The sequence below is a fragment of the Malus sylvestris genome, chromosome 15, assembly GCF_916048215.2.
Source record: "Malus sylvestris chromosome 15, drMalSylv7.2, whole genome shotgun sequence".
In the NCBI taxonomy this organism is placed as follows: Eukaryota; Viridiplantae; Streptophyta; class Magnoliopsida; order Rosales; family Rosaceae; genus Malus; species Malus sylvestris.
In genome coordinates, this window is record NC_062274.1 from 8,426,858 (window position 1) to 8,447,736 (window position 20,879).

A 20,879-nucleotide genomic window follows, 5' to 3' on the forward strand; every position below is an offset into this window, starting at 1 on the left:
ATTGGGTGTATTGGGTTATTTGGGTTGTGAGATTGCCAACACTTTGTAAACTCTCATTTGGTTGATAGTGGATTATTGGGTGAGCTCCTACTGCTCCGAGGACGTACTCCAGTTACACTGACTGTTGAGGAACCTCGTTAAAATCTTGGTGTTCTTTTATATTTTGTTCTTGCATTTTCATTTGATAAATTTCCTGTGGGTTAGCTTGAGTTGGTTCCAACGGGTTTGGTGCTATCCTAGCACAACATAAGAATGATTTTTACGCAAGTTTTTGTCAAGTTAAATACACCCAAGAGAAAAAAAAAGTTTCTACTTCATCTATCAGAGGATCAGAATGATCTGCAGTCATATTTTCTAACGTTCAGCTCCATAGGAAAACCACACCACCTCCGAAGGCATCTGGCGAGGTTTTTTTATTCTTGCAAAAGTTTGCTCCATGTGATTGTTTGTTGCAGGCTTCGGACCCCGTGGAGGAGCCAATGGATCTGGAAGAAATTGAATCAGTAGGAAATGGTGAAGAATATGATAAAGTTTGTTTATTTTGTGTTTTTTGATTGAGTGTTTGAATCGGTTTCTTTTAGGTAGGATAGTAGAGAAATTGAAAAAGATAACTTGGAGATTGGTTTCTGCTATGCAAATAATGCAGCAGACTTAATTGAATAAGTAGAGTGATTTTTTACACAAGAGTATGGTGCATTTCCATCACCCATACTTTCTACAAAAGGTGATTGACAAGAGGCTTTAACAACCATTAAGCCTTACTACTCCAGATTACATCTTAACCCTTCATTTTGGGGTTAAATGATTTAATCTGGAGTGTACACTTGTCACTCACACACTTACACAAACATTTAAAAACAAAACTAGCCGTTGGAGACTAGAACCCTTCATTTTCTTTCTTCTTCTTCGATGCAGATGACATCCTTTTGCTCGGGAGTATCTTGCTGCCTTCGACTCCCCGACTCCAGGAGCTGGTTAGCTTCCAACACTCCCTTCTAAACTGCTTCTGGGAGTCAATCCGAGCAAACCCCTCAGGTAATTGAATCTCTCATTCGGTAGTGCTTTTGTGAATATGTCTGCGATCTGATCTTCTGTGCTGCAATAGATTAGCTTGATTGTGTTGTCTTGCAATGCTTCTCTGATGAAATGATATCTTCTCTTGATGTGTTTTGTTCTCTGATGAAATACTGGGTTTTTAGTCATGGCAATTGCAGAGGTGTTGTCACACAGAAGTGGTGTGGCTTCAACTTGCAATTCGCCAAAATCTTTAAGTATGAACCTTAGCCAAATGGCTTGAGATGTAGCTTCTGATGCACTCACATACTCTGCCTCGGCTGTGGACAGTGCAACACTTTGTTGCTTCACAGAGGCCCATGAAAAAACCCCTGATCCGAAAGTGAAAGCATAGCCCGATGTGCTTCTACTATCATCCTCACTGCCACCCCAGTCACTGTCACAGAATAGATGACTTTCCCATCTCATATTTGATCCCATAATCAAGAGTTCCTTGTACATATCTTAGCACTCTCTTAGCCGTGCCCATATGTATCTTGCTAGGATTCTGCATAAACCTAGAAAGTAGGCTTGCTGAGAACATCAGATCCGGCCTTGTTGCAGTTAGATACAATAGACTGCCAACAATGCTTTTATAGAGACTAGCATCTGCAGGTTCACTTCCATCCTCCTTCTTGAGCTTCTCATTTGCAATTAAGGGTGTAGAAACTGGTTTGCAACCTTTCAAACCAAACTTTTCAAGCAAAGTTTCAGCATACTTCTTTTGATGAATAAAGATGCTACTTGCTTTTTGAATTACCCCAATGCCAAGAAAATGATGCAAGAGGCCTAGGTCAGTCATCTCGTACCTCTTCATCATTTCTTCCTTGAACTCTTCCATCATTGCAGCATCATTTCCAGTGTAGACAACATCATCCACATAGATTGAGACAATGAGTGTCTTGTTGTTGCTTTCTGTCTTGGTGTAGAGTGTAGCTTCACTAGGACTTTTCTGAAATCCTTTCTCAATGAAATATGAATCAATCTCACTGTACCAAGCTCTTGGAGCTTGTTTTAGGCCATAAAGAGCCTTCCTCAACTTGTACACTTTTTCTGGAAACTCTTGATTTGTGAACCCTTGAGGTTGTTCCACAAACACTTCCTCCTCTAGCACTCCATTTAGAAATGCAGATTTAACATCCAATTGATGCAGCTTCCAACCCTTCTTGGCTGCTAGTGCTATCAAGGTCCTTATGGTGTCTAACCTTGCTACTGGAGCAAAGGTTTCATTGAAGTCTACACCAGGTTTCTGTGAGTAACCTTTGGCCACTAACCTGGCCTTGTTCTTTTGCACAGAACCATCTAGATTTAGCTTCACTTTGTACACCCATTTTACACCAATCACAGGCTTCTCACTTGGTCGATTTACAAGTTCCCAAGTGTCATTCTTTTCTATCATTTCAAGCTCTTCCTTCATTGCTTTCTTCCAAGCTTTGTCTTTCTCAGCTTCTTCATACGTTTCTGGTTCTACTACACAGTAATTACATGTAGCATAAATCTCATCCAGATTTCTCAATCTTACTGGAGTTGAACTAGGAGTTGTTGTCTGTGATTGACTTGATTGTGGACTCATAGTAGCTTGCTGTAGGGTCCCTTGTATGTCACCATTATCTGTGACTTCTTCTTGAACTGAGGTCTCTATAGGCTCCCTTGTTTGCCTTTTGTTTAGGTCAATTTGTAGAGAGACACTGTCCTTTTCCTCTACCATTGTATCCCAGTTCCACATTGAGTCTTCATCAAAGATAACATCCCTTGATAGGATTATCTTTTGAGTCAATACATTATAAACTCTGTATCCTTTCTCACTGGTACCATAGCCTACAAAAACACCCTTGTTACTTGATTTCTCCAACTTGTGCCTTAGTTGATGAGGGATGAGATTGTAGCATACTGAGCCAAACACTCTCAGATGCTTCACAGAAGGCTTCCTTCCACTGAACACTTCAAATGGAGTCTTCTTCTCCAATGCCTTAGTAGGACACCTATTCAATAGATACACTGAGGTGTTCACAGCTTCACCCCAAAATTTATAAGGCATGTTCTTCTTATGCATCATAGACTTAGCCATTTCGACTATAGTCCTATTCTTCCTTTCTGCAATCCCATTCTGTTGTGGTGTATATGCCACAGTGAGTTGCTTCTCCAACCCTACATCTTCACAGAATACATTGAACTCATGTGAGGTGTACTCACCACCCCTATCACTTCTTAGTCTTTTGATTTGGTATCCACTTTGCAATTCCACCATTGCCTTAAACTTCTTGAATATTATGAATACCTCAGACTTGAACCTCATGAAATACACCCAACACATCCGTGAATAATCATCAATGAAGGTTAGGAAATACCTGTTTCCACTGATTGTTGTTGTTCTCATTGGTCCACACACATCTGAGTGAATCAATTCGAGTGGCTTTGTTGCCCTCCAAGCCTTTCCAGCTTCAAATGAATCTCTGTGATGCTTGCCAAACACACACCCTTCACAGATTTCATTGCATTGATCCATTTTTGGTATACCTTGCACCATTTCATCCTTTTGCAGATTTTGTAAGCTTGTCATGTTTAAATGACCAAGTCTCTTGTGCCATAGTTTCATAAAACTTGTCACACTTGCTTTCTTTGCCACTTCTTCTAAGTACTTCAGTACAAATGGAAAGCTTCTGTTTTTCACTTCCACTTTGGTCACCAAGTTTGATAGGGATCTGTCATCATAGATCTCAACCACAGTTCCCCCAAAGAGTAGGAAATAGCCATGCTCCATCATTTGACCCACACTAAGTAGATTCTCATCCAATCCAGGCACTAGCATCACCTCCCTTATACATCTTCTTCCTTTCTTGGTGTTGATAACCAGAGTTCCTCTTCCAGTGGCTTTGACAATGTTTCCATCACCCATTTTCACTTTTCCAGTGAAGTTTGTGTCGATGTCAATAAGTAAAGACTCATGTGCAGTCATGTGGTTGCTGCAGCCACTATCAATGTACCACACTTCATTGTTTCTCTCCATTTTTGCATTGAAAGCACAGAACACATTTGCTTCTTCTTCCACTTGATTTGCACAGTTTACTTATTGCACATTTTTTGATCTGCAGTCCTTCATAATGTGCCCAAACCTGTTGCATTTGTGGCATCTAGGCTTGTCCTTGAACCAACACTCTCCAAGGTGGAATTTATCACAGTGCTTACATTGCTGCTTGGTTCTTGGACCTACATTGGTGTTGCTGCCTTGGTTAGGTCTTGAGTTGTGATACCCTTTTCCTTCCCATTTCTTGCTTTTGCCCTTCCACTGTGGTTTCTGATTGCTTGCACTGGCTTGACTGCTAGATCCAACATTGAGTGTTTGAAAGGCTTTCTCAGGTGCAGAGTCAGCATGCCTCTCGAGCCTTTGATCAAAAGCTCTTAAGGATGCCATCACCTCTTGTACACTGAGTGTTTCAGTGTCTTTGGTTTCTTCTATAACACTCACTATTGAATCATAGGGTTTAGTCAAACTAATCAACAGTTTTTGGACAATTCTTTCATTAGGCAGTTCCTCACCATATGTTTTCATCTTGTTTACAACATCAAACAGCCTAGTGAAGTAGTCTTTTAACAGCTCATTTTCCCTCATTCTTGTATACTCAAAATCTCTTCTAAGGGACTGAAGTTTTACCTTTCTAACTTTGGTGTCTCCTCTGTATTCTTGCTGTAAAACTTCCCAAGCTCCCTTTGCAGTCTCTTCATTTGCTATCCTCGAAAAAATGGTGTCTGAGACAGCACCTTGAATGATTCCAAGTGCTCTAGCATCCTCCATCCGATTCTGCTTCAGTGTTTTGAGTTGTGTTTCTGTGAGATCCTCCTCTAGAGCATCGATCTCCATCTCAGGTAGTTCATACCCATGTTGAACCATATCCCATAGATCATAGGATTTGAAAATGGTTGTCATTCTTATTCTCCAAAAATCATAATTCTCCCCATCAAAGACTGGAGCTTTTAGCTCACTGCTACTGCTGGATCCTTTCATTTCCAGAATTGTTTGTTGATTATTGTTATAGAAGACACTACGTTGGTGCTCCCAAAGATCTTATCTTGCACAGATTACGCCCCGAAAGTTGTAAGATCAATAACAAAGCTCTGAGGCCATGATAAAGTTTGTTTATTTTGTGTTTTTTGATTGAGTGTTTGAATCGGTTTCTTTTAGGTAGGATAGTAGAGAAATTGAAAAAGATAACTTGGAGATTGGTTTCTGCTATGCAAATAATGCAGCAGACTTAATTGAATAAGTAGAGTGATTTTTTACACAAGAGTATGGTGCATTTCCATCACCCATACTTTCTACAAAAGGTGATTGACAAGAGGCTTTAACAACCATTAAGCCTTACTACTCCAGATTACATCTTAACCCTTCATTTTGGGGTTAAATGATTTAATCTGGAGTGTACACTTGTCACTCACACACTTACACAAACATTTAAAAACAAAACTAGCCGTTGGAGACTAGAACCCTTCATTTTCTTTCTTCTTCTTCGATGCAGATGACATCCTTTTGCTCGGGAGTATCTTGCTGCCTTCGACTCCCCGACTCCAGGAGCTGGTTAGCTTCCAACAGAATATGATGTAAGTGATTCTTATCTCCTAGACAGTAAACGTAGGGTTTCGGAGCACTTCAAACTGTAGGCGGGTTCATATGAATATTTAGTAGCAATATTCTGTTAGACTTAATTAACTAAACAAGATTAAACATGAATCACAATCTAATAAGAACCAACCAATATTGTCTATGAGATAACTTAACAAGAATGGCATACCTGCAGAAGTCCCTGATCTAGAAACCATGGTGCTGAACTTTCTCTTCTCTCGCAAATGATCAAGAACTCGACTTACAAATAGGTTTAAGCCCCAATATGAGCGTGTGTTATGTGAGAAGAGAGGTCATCATATATATATATATATATATATACACACACACACACACACACATACACACACATATAGTCATTTCCATAACAGATAGGATTCCCTATTAAAATCCCTATAGGAAATAAATACTTGTCTCCTTGTTCCATAAGAACTGATCTCATGGCGTGTTTACGAAACGAGAATGAGGTAAGTGGAATCGGAATTGCATTCCTTCAAATGCATTCATGTGTTTACTTGTATATACGGAATGAAAACAAAGGTGGGGTCCACCCAAAATGGGGAATTCAATTCCAGATTTGCTTGGAATCCAATTACCAAGATATAGGTGGTAATTGAATTCTATAAGAAAGGGTCCATCAGTAATCAAACTTTTCTTCCTAAAGTGCCCTTTTACTTCTTTTTATATCCCAAAACACCCATGCAGCTTCAACACACTTACTTCTCTCTCAGTGGACTCCTTGCAACTTCTTCTCCAATTTCTCTTCGTTCCGTGACTTGGGACTGGAGCTTTCAAGGTCCATCTTCCTCCTTGCCTTCAATCAACTATTGTTTATCCCAAACCTGATTCATGTCCCTATTCTTATATATTCTCATTTCAACTCTTCGATTCGCTGACTCCATGGTTAAAAACTCATTCATTGCCGCAACTAGGAAACTCAAATTTGGGGTAAAAAAATTAAGGCTGGGACATGGAGGGAGGGAGCATGAAAGGTTCTTCGCAAACGTGGGGTGGGTTGGCAGCAGAGAAAGATATTTTAGAAAGGGGTAGGTCGGCAATACGTCGGCAGCAGAGAACGATGGGGAAATTTTAGAAATGGATAGATTGGGAAAGATGGGGAAGAGAGGGAGAGATCGAGGATCACAAAAAAAATTGGAAAAATGAAAGAATGAGAAGAAGAGTTTCTGGGAAATTGAAGTTGTAGAGTTTCTAGAGGGTTTTTGAAAGCGTGAATGAGAAGAAGAAATACTAATAAATAAATAAATGAAAGATAAAAGTTTAAAAACAATTAGCATAGAAAATAGATTAGTTAAACTAGGGGTATTTTAGTAATCACATTAGTTTCATTCCGTTTCAAGTGAATTAGTAAACAGTTTATATAGATCAATGTCATTCTTACTTTGATTCCAGACAGTTTTAGTAAACAACTTCAACAGTAATCTGATTCTGATTCCACCTCATTCCAATTCCTCCTCAATTCAATTCTTTCTCAATTCAATTCCTCTCAATCTGATTACGGATTAGTAAATGTGCCCTCAATGCTATACAAAATCCTTCTTTGTCAGGGATCATCATTCTTCTTATTAACAAGACTTTTCTTCAAACTGAATATATATAGCCGATCCCAAAACTAATCTACCTCATACTCATATTCTTACATTCTCCCACTTGAGTATGAGAATAGTTTCAAGTACTCAGCTTATTCAATTGTTTTTAGATAGAAGTGATCACTAAGTCTATTAACAAAAGTGCCCAATCACAATCAATTCATATACATCTCAAAATGTAGAACTCTGTAACTTTATTGCAACCATAATGCAAAACATCTTTCAAGAGTTACATACATTCAATTTGTATCTTTAACATTGTGAACTTCATCAATATCAGCAAATAAGTAGCATGAAACATTTATTGGATACAGTTTCTTCTCATTTGGATTATAAATTCAAGCCCCAGCTTTACATCCCCAAACATAAAAATGATCAAAGCTAGGCTTTCTTTCACTCCAGATTTTGAAAGGTGTTAATGAAACTGCTTTACAAGGAACTCGATTCAGTATATAAGTTGTTGTCTTCAATGCTTCTCCCCATATAAATCTAGGCAATTTTGACCTTGTCATCATACTCCTTACCATTCCAATCAAGGTTCTAATTCTCCTCCCTAAAACTCCATTTTGTTGTGGTGTTCCAGGTGTGGTGTATTGAGCCACAATGCATTGTTATTCAAGATAAAGAGCAAAAAGACCCTTGTGTTGTCCAACCTCAGTGTACCTGCCAAAGTACTCCCCTCCTTTATCCGATCTAACAATCTTAATGATCTTTCCTAATTGTTTTTTCACTTCAGTTTTATAAATTTTGAAACAATCAAGGACATATGACTTCTCACTAATTAAATAAGTGTAACAAAATCTTGAGAAGTCATCAATGAAGTTAACAAAATAAGATTTACCACATGGTTTTAATTGGAAAAGGACGATAAATGTCAGTGTGTATAATTTCCAGCAAATCATGACTTCTTTTAGCATCCAATTTCCTAAAATTAGTCATTTTTCCCTTGACACAATTAACACACTCAGTTGCAGTAGCAAAATTCAATTCAGGAATTAACTTAGCTTTGGACAGCTTTAAAACTCTTTCTTTGAATATGTGTCCTAACCTTTTGTGTCAAAGTATGAAGGAATCATCATTGCAGTGCATCCTCTTAGTGCTTATGTTTAAAACTTGTTGGTTATTAGACTCCAAAGTACAATTTAAACACCACAAGTTGTCACTCAAGTATGCAGTTCCCAAAACACAATCTTGGCGGTTCTTTTCAAAAAAATTTAAACACTCAACATCACCTAGAAAAACAAAACCATTTTTGGCAATTTTAGAAGCAGAGATCAAATTACTCCTCATCTTTGCCACATAAAGCACATCATTTAATTTTAGTATAAAACCAGAAGACAATCTTAAGCTTACCATTCCAATAGCTTCTACTGCAACCTTAGTTCCTTCACCTACAAAGATATTATAGTTCTTAAAACCAGTTTGTTTTGATGTCATAAAACCCTCTAAAGAATTTGTAATGTGGACTGAGCAACCAGTATCAAACCACCAAGAATTCACAGGAATTTCAATCAAATTTGACTCGACACAAACATTAACTTGTTCTGCACCCTTACTTTTAAGATAGTCCTGGAAAACTTGATAATCTTTCCTTCAGTGTCTTCTAGTTTTGCGAAAAAACATCTAAGTTTAGCAATATTTTTCGTTTTAACCCTAAGATTGTTAGATCCCTTAATAGAGTCATTTACTTTAGCAGATACATTTGACTTAAAAGAGGTCAGCTTGGTATTGGAATTTTTACCAGAGTGTTCAGAGAATGAATTGATTGCCTTTTTCCCCTTATCTGGTTGCACAAAATTCACCGTTTCTGCATCCTTTCCTCTTTCTTGCTTTTGTCTAGTCTCCTCTTGAACACATTGTGCTATTAGCTCATTGACATCTCATTTATTGTCTTGAGTATTATACGACACCTTTAACTGACTGTATTTGCTTGGAAAAGCTTGAAGGATACCATTTGTTTCTCACCAATGTTGACATCTAGAGAATTCAACTTCTCAGTTGCATTAGTCATTCTCATGATGTGGTCTCTGATGGAACCAGTGCCTTCAATTTTGTATATGGTAAGCATTGCCATGTATTGACTGATTTCTGCCTTTTGAGACTCTTTGAACTTCTTCTCAATTGCTTTCAAATGGTCAATAGCCAATTCATGCTTCTTGATCCCACCTCGAACAATATCAATCATGGCACTTTCAAGTATGGAAAGTGCCACTTTGTTAGCTCTGATCCATCTCTCTGCATCAGCTTTCTCAGCCCTAGTGCTTTGATCAGTCAAAACTGGCTTGGGAATGTCAAGTGCTATGTCAAATTCATTAAGTATCAACAAGAGACCAATCTCTCGTCTCCACTTCTTGTAGTTGCTTCCCCCTGTGAGAATGGAAATGTTAGCCAAGTTCATAGTTCTTAATGATATTGCAAATGCTGTAGAAGTCATGAAATCACAAAAATGAACTTATTAGTTCCTGATTTCATTTCAACATCCTTTTGCACATCATGACTTTAATCACAAACTCATATAGTCTTAACAACAATTTGTTGATAAGCATATATAGAATAAATGATATAACAAGAACTCAGTCAACATGCTGCAGTAATCATGTATCCTCAGACACAGGATGAATTAATGGTGTCTCATACATGTGATATATAATGAACAGATTCAAAAGTTATCAAAGTTAAATCAAAATCCAAAATTTGTATTCAAAACTGATATCCTTAATATGTTTATCACTGCAGCAATTCTCTGTAGCAATTTATTAATACAAACTGCAGCAGCAAAGCATTTTCATATGCACTAAAACATACACAGGTATTTGAGAAAATCAAAAGCAATTAACATACCTTTTAATCACTGATTTCAATTTCACGAAGAGAATAGCGGAAGCGATTTAGAATTTGAAAACAGAAGGTTTTATTGCTTAAAGGAAAAACCCAGATCGTTATTCATGAAGAGAATTAAAACTAACTCTAATATGCGAAAACCCTCATTCGGCAATGGTTTAGGGGTTCCAAGGGTCAAATTTTCAGTTTAATCTTATAAAGCCGTTATTTTGTCGTTTTCCTCCACCGTTTCTTTTACAATCACCAGAACCAGACTTCGATTCTCCATGAGGGCAAGAGTTAATTTTTTTTTATTTTTTTATTATTAGAATGAAAACACAAACGTTTGATCTAAACTCATGTTTATATGTCTTGTGGCTCTGATACCACATGTTAGACTTAATTAACTAAACAAGATTAAACATGAAGCACAATCTAATATAAGAACCAACCAATATTGTCTATGAGATAACTTAAGAAGAATGGCATACCTGTAGAAGTCCCTGAACTAGAAGCCATGGTGCCGAACTTTCAGTGAACCTTCTCTTCTCTCGCAGATAATCAAGAACTCGACTTACAAATAGGTTTAAGTCCCAATATGAGCGTGTGTTCTATGAGAAGAGAGGCCACCATATATATACATATAGTCTTTTCCATAACAGATAGGATTCCCTATTAAAATCCCTATAGGAAACAAATACTTGTTTCTTTGTTCCATAAGAACTGATCTCAATGCAGTACAAAATCCTTCTTTGTCAAGGATCAGCATTCCTCTTATTAACAAGACTTTTCTATCAAACTGAATACATATAGCCGATCCCAAAACTACTCTACCTCATACTCATATTCTTACATATTCGACAAGAACTCCGAAGGCATCTGATGGGGTTTTTTTTGTTTCTTTCTTACAAAAGTTTGCTCCAAGTATCTTAGTTGAATGTGTGCCTAATGAAATATTTGAATCAATGCAGATAACGATCTCAGGAGGTAAAATGGAAGGAGTCCATGAAGCTCCACATTACATAGAAAACCCCAAGGATCCATTACAAGAGGAGTTGGATAACTTGTCAACCCTGTCCCCTTCGCGGTGTATCTATAGAGTTCCTAATCGACTGCGGCGGGTAAATGAGAAAGCATATACACCTCAAGTAGTCTCTATAGGCCCACTTCACCATGGCAAGGAACATTTAAAAGCCATGGAAGAACACAAAAAAAGGTACCTGCGACATTTTCTAAGCCGAACCGGGGAAAGGGTAAGCTTCTCTGATTATATACAAATGATAAAGGACCAAGAGGGAAGGTTGCGAGGTTCTTATGCAGAACCCATTGAGTTTGGCAGTGATCAATTCGTAAGAATTGTTTTAGTCGATGCCGCCTTCGTCATTGAGTTCTTATTGAGGTGCCGTGACTCACATTGTGAAGGTGATGATTACATATTTAACAACCCTATGATGAGATGGGATGTGCGTCCAGATTTGGGGTTGCTTGAAAACCAGCTGCCATTCTTCATTCTTCAGGTTCTTTTTAACACACTTTCTTCTTCTGCACATCCACGGCCTTCGTTACTCGAAATTTCCTACTACTTTTTTGTAAGCCAAGTTGTTAGAAAGGGAAAAGAAGAGGCTTTTTATGAAAAATATTATACTGAAGTAGAAGTACAACATTTTGTTGATCTGATAAGAATTCTATACCGACCGTTGAAATCAAAAACTAGAAGGGAACTTAAAACGACAGCCGTACCCAATGCGGCAGAGCTACTCCAGGCTGGAGTCAAGTTTAGGGTCGGAAAAGGCAGCAATATATTTGACATAAAATTCTCGGATGGTATCCTCGAAATTCCGACGTTAATAGTAGCCGATACCACAGATCTGGCAATCAGAAATCTCCTTGCTTTTGAACAATGCCATAAGAGAGAGGAGGATTGCCTAACTAGTTATGTTTTCCTCATGAAGCGTCTCGCGAAAACCCCAAAGGATGTGGAATTGCTTGTTGAGCATGGAATTATTGAAAATTGGCTAGGCAGTACCAAGAAGATATCTACTTTGCTTCATGACCTTGGCACTGGGATGATATTAGACCACTACTGTTAGGCCCCTCTTTGTGAAAACCTCAACAGCTACTGCAGAGCTCGCAGGCACAAATGGATGGCAAATTTGAGACAAAATTATTTTAACACGCCTTGGTCCATTATTTCTGTTGTTGCAGCTGTTATTCTCCTCATACTCACTTTCATACAAACTGTGTGCACTGTTATATCTGTTGCTTAAGCATAAACGACCGCAAGTCTCTCCTTCTCCGGAGGATCCACAAGCCTCTGCTTCTCCGGAGGATCCGCAAGTCTCTGCTTCTTCGGTTCTTAACAAAAATATAATATTTATGAATAGCACCACCCTTTCATTATTTGGTTGCTGAAATAGAATGGAAGATATGAACGATTGAATGATAGAGGCAAATGATAGAAAACACCTAGAGTAGTGTTTTAAAAATCAATATCGATGAAAATATTGATATGCAAATTTGTGAAAATATCGACGAATATATCAAAAATTGATACCGATATCCGTTGTTTTTTATGAAAATGATGAAATTTTAAAGTTAAACTTTAGGGATTGTCACTAATTAATAGGAGACTTAGTATCAACCACTTCTGTTTATAGTCAAGGAAAGATAAAGGGTAGGTAGCTACATCTGAGTCATGACATTAATTTAATATAAACACGTTCTGCAGAAAAATACTGAAGAAAAAGAGATAGGATTCTCTAGGAATTCTTTAATTCTGTCCATCCACCGTATATTGTACAGTCAGTTTTCGTTAAATATTGTCTTATTTAATTTTAAATAATATAATTTAAAATAATTTTTAATCGCACGATGTACGATGAAATGACAGGATAAGAATCCAGGAATCCTTAAGAAGAGGATGATCCTATCTCAAAGAAAAAATGGTTATATATAGCCAGCCTATCATTGGGTTATCGATAAAAGAAAATTTACTTTTCGTCTACCAGAGGAGCAAGTAATATGTATTTGAGTTTCCGTAGTCGTCTACAAGAGGCAAGTTAACCGTAAAACTTGTTTGTTTTCAATTAAGCACGTAGGCCTAAAATATGGATATCGGATGGTATCAAGCTTATGGTGTGATTGTGTGTTGCAGGCTTCGGACCCCGTGGAGGAGCAAATGGATTTGGAAAAATTTGAATTGGTCGTAGCCGAACTTACAAGTGAAGTAGATGGTGAAGAAGATGATGTAAGTGATTCTCATCTCCGAAGTCATCTGGCCGGGTGTTTTTTTTGTTTCTTGCAAAAGTTTGCTCCAAGTATCTCAGTGGAATGTGCGCCTGATGAAATATTTGAATCAATGCAGATGATGATCTCTGGCGGTAAAATGTCAGGAATCGATGAAGCTCCAAATGACATAGAAAACCCCTACGATCCATTACACGAGGAGTTGCGTAACTTGTTTCCCCTGTCCCCTTTGCGGTGTATCTACAGAGTTCCTGAGCGACTACGGCATGTAAATAAGAAAGCATATACACCTCAAGTGGTCTCTATAGGCCCACTTCACCATGGCAAGAATGTTAGAATATGAGCATGAGTATGAATTTGTGGATTAAGTTATCTGTTTCAAGTTTGGATAGGAAGTCTTATTGAGAATGGATTTGTAATCCATGTTATGCTGAAACACTATGTTGGTTGTCTATAAGGATTCTAATAGGGGAATCCTTATGGGATTTGGCGAAGATTATGTTGTGTATATATAGTGGTCTCTACTCTCACAGTTGATATGCTCAATGATCAGGACTAAGACCTATTATTAGTTAAGAGCTTTGATTACTGAAGAGAGGAGAAGGCACACTACGGTTTTATTGCAGATTTCGAATATGGCTGCTTCTTCGGGTTCATCTGCAGGTACGGTGTTCTCCATACATTAGTTTAATGAACTATGACTTGTGTTTTAATAACAGTAGCTCATATAACTTGTCATTGGATTATGTTTGTCTAACATGTGGTATCAGAGTCATGATTACATGTTTATGAATTCTGTTATTAAAATCAATGGGTTCGAAAGCTTCAATAAATTATGAATAAATATGCCTTATGTTGTGATTTAGAGGAATCGAACTCGGGTTATGGTATATAGTTTTTTGTAAATAACGACAAAACGGGTTTTAAAATATTATTGTTTAAATTTTCCAAAAGACCCTTTTCGTTGGAATTCCTGCAAGACTATTGGTTGGGGTTCTCTCCCAATTTGGGGTTTTCAATTACAGAAAGCATTCCGCTAGTTTTGTTCTGGGTTTTCTCCCATAAATCACTAAACTGGTAATTTCAATTTGGATGATTATCTCCGCTGCGCTATTTCAAATTGAAACTCATCTGCAGGAGGTATGTTTGATGATTTATGTTGATTTATCAGTATTGGCATACCTATTTTGATCCACAGTTTGAATCGAGGTTTTCTGTTTGAGTTTTGAAATACCGATATCGAAATCAAAGAAAAATCCAAACTAATTAAAACTGCCAGTTAGGAATTCTTAAGCAATGGATGACAAATTACTTATAAGGCTATAATTTTTCAATATCTTGCAAAGTCATGATCTTTTGATTCTGATGATCGTTTTATTTTGATATTACATCATTATGCATGAGACATCTATTGGTTGTCTATTGTTGCATATTTCTCCACTGAATCTGCAGAAGGTATGTTTGAAAATTTTAGATTACCTTGCTAATTATATGTATGCACAAATTAAAATCTGGGTTTTTCGTTTAAGCGCTAAAAGCTTCTATTTTTCAAATTCTAAATCGCTTCCGCTGTTCCATTGGTGAATTTGAAATCAGTGATTAAAAGGTATGATTGCTTTTAATTTTTTCCATACCTGTGTATGTTTTAGCGCATATGAATCTGTTTGGCTTCTGCATAATATGTGAATCTAGTTTGAATCTGGTATAATAACAATTTATATTATGCTGCACGTGGGAAAGGGTGAACTTATTCTTGCTTGCTACTTTGGAGATCAATAAAGTGATTTAGCAAAACACATTAATCTTAAACATCATAGTTCTAATTTTGAGAATTATTGCTTCCGCTGTGTTCATTATGATGTCTGAAGATTGAGGTAGCTGTGGTTTCTTAATCAGTTATATGAATAAAGATGTGCATAAAATATGCCTGACCAAATATTAGTTAGATAAAAGAAAGATGAAATCTTGATTATGACGACATTAATAAGTTTTTGTTTGTCTAAGAGATATTAACGTTCATGGTTTGTCTTTTTTGTGGGAATTTGGGTCGACGGGATTCTGATCGTCGCTTTGGCGATGATTTTGGTTCGGCGCGTCTATAACAATGGCAATCCGTATGGATGGGTCTCGAGCATTGATGGATAATTTGTTCGTTGATTTGGAGCTGAGGAATTGCAATCGGGTTGTCAAAAACGAGTCCAATGATGCATTCAGGTAACTCAGTTCACTGTTTCATGCATAATTAATTGTTCTCCTATATGCGTGATTATAGTGCGATGAGTTGGAGCATAATGAATTAGGGCTTTTGCTATTCCGAGTATGCTTGTTTATTTTATGAAGGCACAATTAAACTCGAAATCCCTATAGATGCCAACTTATGATTTATGTGAGATGACTGGAATCATTCTTTCTGCATAAAGATTCATTAGACTAATATTTGGTGTACACATTGCTCTTTTATTTTTGAGTTAGAGCCTGTGTAATTAGATTGTGGAAAATATTGTTTTGTTGCTATTTTGTTGTCTCAAGCAGATGTAAGATTTCTCATTAACTTGCTTGAAACTTGGAAGCTTGCATCATGATTTTCCATTATGAATTATGATAATAGAATTTGACTTATTGTTGCTACCAAATACCTGTGGCTTTTATGTGGGTCTGATTGGTTTGAATTATTCTAGAAAAGCAAAATTGGATTATACGAGTATCCATAATGACGTTTTTAAAATTATGAGTGTAATTCATATCCCAATTTTGGTTAGACTATATATAATAGGTTTTGGGGGTGTTGCCATATATGTGAATGATGTAGTTCGGAATTTTTGGGTTCGTTAATGCCAATATGTGCACTGTATAACCAAAAACATGTGTAGGCTCTTGTGTTAGTACCTATATGAAATGATATAAATTGTTTAGTGAAACCTTGTTGGCAAGAATGTATTCTGAAACTCATCTCACTTGATATATTGTAAGTGTAAGAGATTTGATATTATGTATTAAATCTATAAGTACACTAAATTTTATTGGATGATCATCTTGATTATCTTGTTCTAATCAAGATGACTTGTGCCTTTATATCCAAACATTATCAAATTTTAGTTGATCTTGCTCGATGGGTATTGAACTAGTTAGGATCAAATTGAATGCAAGAATATTGTGCTTGCTATTCTGATTTTGATTATTGTTGAAACTGGTGATTTTGGGTTTATGTGAGATAAGTTTTTCCGAATGGATTGTGACTATCTTTTGATACATAGACTGTTTGCATAATGGTTTAGGTGTATTTGACTAAACTGAGATTATGCAATTGGTAAGGAATCGGGAATCAATTGGTTCATATCTCCGGTTTCTTTATTGGTTGTGCAGTACATTCTGCTTATGCTTAAGTGGGAGAATCATATGTTCGAATGTAAGCATAAGGTTATTTAGGCCGGCCATTATAATTCATTTGGATGCTTGAAAACCAAATTATGGTTTTATTGAAGCAATTGGTAATTATTTATGTTACTTAATTTGTTTAAGTAATGAGAAGTTTAGTGCTATTTGCTGGAACTAAACTTAACTTGATATAGTGGGAGCAAATCAATTTATGTGTTTGTTCTGGTCAAGTAAAATCACATTGTTGTAAAAACAAATTGGATGAATGTGATCATGGAATTTGTTTGCATATTGATTGCGGCAATTGATCACATTGATAAGACATTCAGTGTATTGCAATGACTGTTAGTTAATACAGTTGATATTAACTTATACTTAACTTGTTTGTGTTAAGTATAGCCTAGATAAGTGGGAGTAGTTTGTTATTCTGTTTTACAAAGAGCAATTGTTGCATTAAGGACAGTTGCAAAATAAAGTTTGAGAAGTGCTGCTACTGTGAAGTTCGAAGAGCTGGTGTGGCAGTAATGTTCTTCTCTAAAGTTAAATTTAAAGTTTTAGCTAGTATAGTTGTTAGCTAGTTTATTATCTTCAGGGTATTAATCTTAGTGATTAATTGATCTGATAGGTAGGACTTGATTCAGTTTGATGCTTTGAGAATCTTTGTGATTGTACTCGAGCAATTGTTTTGAATTTAAGTTATGATATTCATCACATTGGAATAAATTCGCAGTTGATAGTTTTCTATCTATGTTGACCTTAATTGGTTTTGAACAATAGTGGGAGTAGACAATTTTAAGGTCTGCTTTTATCAGTTTGGTCATAATGTTATAAGTGCAAATTGAACATATGTGATTTGAAGTTAGCATTTACATAATGGTTGTAATTGACAGCTTTTGGTCATGTGTTTTGAAATGCACGGGTAGATTGTTTATGATGAAACTCAAAAGACTTAGTGATCACCCTATTATAAACTTGATAGAATTGATTTACTTTTCATACTTGCTCAAGTGGGAGAATGTTAGAATATGAGCATGAGTATGAATTTGTGGATTAAGTTATCTGTTTCAAGTTTGGATAGGAAGTCTTATTGAGAATGGATTTGTAATCCATGTTATGCTGAAACACTATGTTGGTTGTCTATAAGGATTCTAATAGGTGAATCCTTATGGGATTTGGCGAGGATTATGTTGTGTATATATAGTGGCCTCTGCTCTCACAGTTGATATGCTCAATGATCAGGACTAAGACCTATTATTAGTTAAGAGCTTTGATTACTGAAGAGAGGAGAAGGCACACTACGGTTTTATTGCAGATTTCGAATATGGCTGCTTCTTCGGGTTCATCTGCAGGTACGGTTTTCTCCATACAGTAGTTTAATGAACTATGACTTGTGTTTTAATAACAGTAGCTCATATAACTTGTCATTGGATTATGTTTGTCTAACAAAGAAACCTTTAAAAGCCATGGAAATGCACAAAAAAAGGTACCTGCGATATTTTCTACGTCGAACCGAGGTAAGCTTCTCTGATTATATAAAAATGATAAAGGTCCATGAGGGAAGGTTGCGAGCTTCTTATGCAGAACCCATTGAGTTTGGCAGTTATCAATTTGTAAGAATTGTTTTAGTGGATGCCGCCTTCGTCATCGAGTTCCTATTGAGGTGCTGTGACTCAAATTGTCAAGGTGATGATTACATATTTAACAACCCTATGATGATTTCGGATGTGCTTCCAGATTTGAGATTGCTTGAAAATCAGCTGCCATTCTTCATTCTTCAGGTTCTTTTTAACACCCTTTTTTCTTCTGCACATTCGCGGCCTTCGTTACTTGAAATTTCCTACTATTTTTTTGTAAGCCAAATTGTTAGAAAGGGAGAAGAAGAGGATTCTTACAAAATATGTTCTACTGAAGTACAAGTACAACATTTTGTTGATCTTATAAGAATTCTACACCCACCGTTGGAATCCAAAACTAGAGGGGAACTTAGTTCTAAAACCACAGAGGTAGTTTCCCAAAAAAAAAAAAAAAACCCACAGCGGTACCCAACGCGACAGAGCTACTCCAGGCTGGAGTCAAGTTTACGGCAGGAAAAGGCAGCAATTTATTTGACATTAAATTCTCGGATGGGATCCTCGAAATTCCGACGTTAACAGTAGACGATACCACAGATCTGACACTCAGAAATCTCCTTGCTTTTGAACAATGCCAAATGAGAGAGAATGATAGCCTAACTAGTTATGTTTTCCTCATGAAGCGTCTCGCGAAAACCCCAAAGGATGTGGAATTGCTTGTTGAGCATGAAATTATTGAAAATTGGCTAGGTAGTACCAAGAAGATATCTACTTTGCTTCATGACCTTGGCACTGGGATGGTGGTTGACAACTACTGTTATGCCCCTCTTTGTGAAGATCTGAACAGCTACTGCGGAAAACGCAGGCACAAATGGATGGCAAATTTGAGACAAAATTATTTTAACACGCCTTGGTCCATTATTTCTGTTGTTGCAGCTGTTATTCTCCTCTTACTCACTTTCATACAAACTGTGTGCACTGTTATATCTGTTGCTTAAGCATAAACGACCGCAAGTCTCTCCTTCTCCGGAGGATCCACAAGTCTCTGCTTCTCCGGAGGATCCGCAAGTCTCTCCTTTGCCGTATCCTCCGCACCCTTAGAAGTCTAGCCTAGTCTTTGAGACGGTACAGAGTTTGCATTAGCAATCTCAGGTTTCCTTGTAGTGAGTGTAATAGATGTTCCAACAAAATAAAGGTTTGAAGAGTGTGATTTTATATTTGATAGGGAAGTGGCTAATTGTAATGACTTCCATTGAAGTATGTGTTGTAAATAAAAGGAAGTGATTTCCGCAGGCTTTTTTCTCATCTGCACTTTTATATTTTCGGGCGTTTAGATTCAATAAACCTTGTATTTTTAAAACCAAAGCAATATTATTCAACAAATTATTGTGTTACACAGATGCATGTTGGAGATGAAACTCCAAACAAGGAACAACCTCCTCCAGTACATGCTCACAATGTTTAGTCAAAATATAATATGAAATGAATCAATATCCTTGTGTTGAAAAAAGCTAAACAGTAGAAATGGCATACGGGGCCAGAGCTAATATTTTTGCAGAAACCTCCTTTCTCACAATCTGCAACGCAGAATTTCCAGCACTTTCCATCTTTTTCAACGTTGTCATCTTCACCAGGCACACATTTTCCTAGCTCGGGGTGATTATTACAGCACCTTGAAGCTTGAGCAATTGAAATCTTGCAAACTGAAATCACAATCAAATTACTAATTAATTAAAAATTGATTAATTATTGAAAAAACATGGAAAATGCAAGAAAGTGACACGAGCAAATAAAAACCAAAATTAAAAAAAAAAAAACTAATGAAAAAGGCTTGAAAACTTTGAGTTTTAACGAGAAAAACAAAATAAAGGGTAAAGTGAATAGTACCAGGTTTGACTTTTCAGTGTAAAATGTGATTTTTCGTTAAAGTGAACAGTACTGCGGGTTTTTCGTTAAAACTCCCTTAAAAAAAATCTTAGAAATCAATTACTGCAAAACCTAGTACTATTGATACAAGATTAGGAAAAAAAAGATGCCAAAAGCTTGCATGGATGTTTGGACCATATGAAACTGAAATATATTGTAGGTTATTTTAGTCATAGAACGCAAAAAGGCTAACCAAAAATAAATATGATTCAAGATAATTGAAACAGACCTGTGGAGCTTGACAAAAGCACCAACACAAGGAGGAAAGATGTGATTGTAAACTTATTCATCTTTTCTTTGTAAATTTTCACTTCTCTTGTGTATTGCTCTTTCACTTGTTGCGTTGAATGGTTTGAGAGAATGTGTAATTTATAGAGATTCAAAGAGAAAAATGATCTTTGGGTATTAAAACATATTTATAGGTTATGATGAGGCAGATTGTCTGCCCTTCTATTTGGGTGTCATTCCTATCTCCTTCTATTTTGTGCTGTCACGATTAAGCCACGTCAATATTTATATTAATTTTTTTATAGAAATAATAAGACAAAAAACAATAAGAATATAAAATGCTGGCGTGGTTTAACCGTGACAGCACAAATATGAGGGGATGGGAAGGACATCCAAACAGGAGGGCAGACAATCTGCCTCTTGGAGATATTATTT

General features: G+C 36.7%; 1 protein-coding gene and 1 pseudogene across 2 annotated transcripts; one reads left to right on the forward strand and one right to left on the reverse strand.

The window, feature by feature from the left end:
• The first annotated feature begins 252 nt into the window (after positions 1-252).
• Positions 253-19,613, forward strand: LOC126605157 (UPF0481 protein At3g47200-like; annotated as a pseudogene).
• On the reverse strand, positions 7,878-10,731 carry LOC126605159 (uncharacterized). Of its 2 annotated transcripts, none has more exons than XR_007616858.1 (2): positions 9,020-10,101; positions 7,878-7,941 (listed from the first exon to the last, which is right to left on the reverse strand). XR_007616858.1 is itself a non-coding variant. In XM_050272522.1 (2 exons), the coding sequence occupies exon 2, from the start codon at positions 9,674-9,676 to the stop codon at positions 9,191-9,193; it is 486 nt and encodes a 161-aa protein (XP_050128479.1). In that variant the 5' UTR covers positions 9,677-9,680; positions 10,120-10,731; the 3' UTR covers positions 7,939-9,190. The 2 variants fall into 2 exon arrangements, 1 of the variants encoding a protein (XP_050128479.1); XM_050272522.1 differs by adding an exon at positions 10,120-10,731 and having other exon boundaries at positions 7,939-9,680.
• Positions 19,614-20,879: the final 1,266 nt, after the last annotated feature.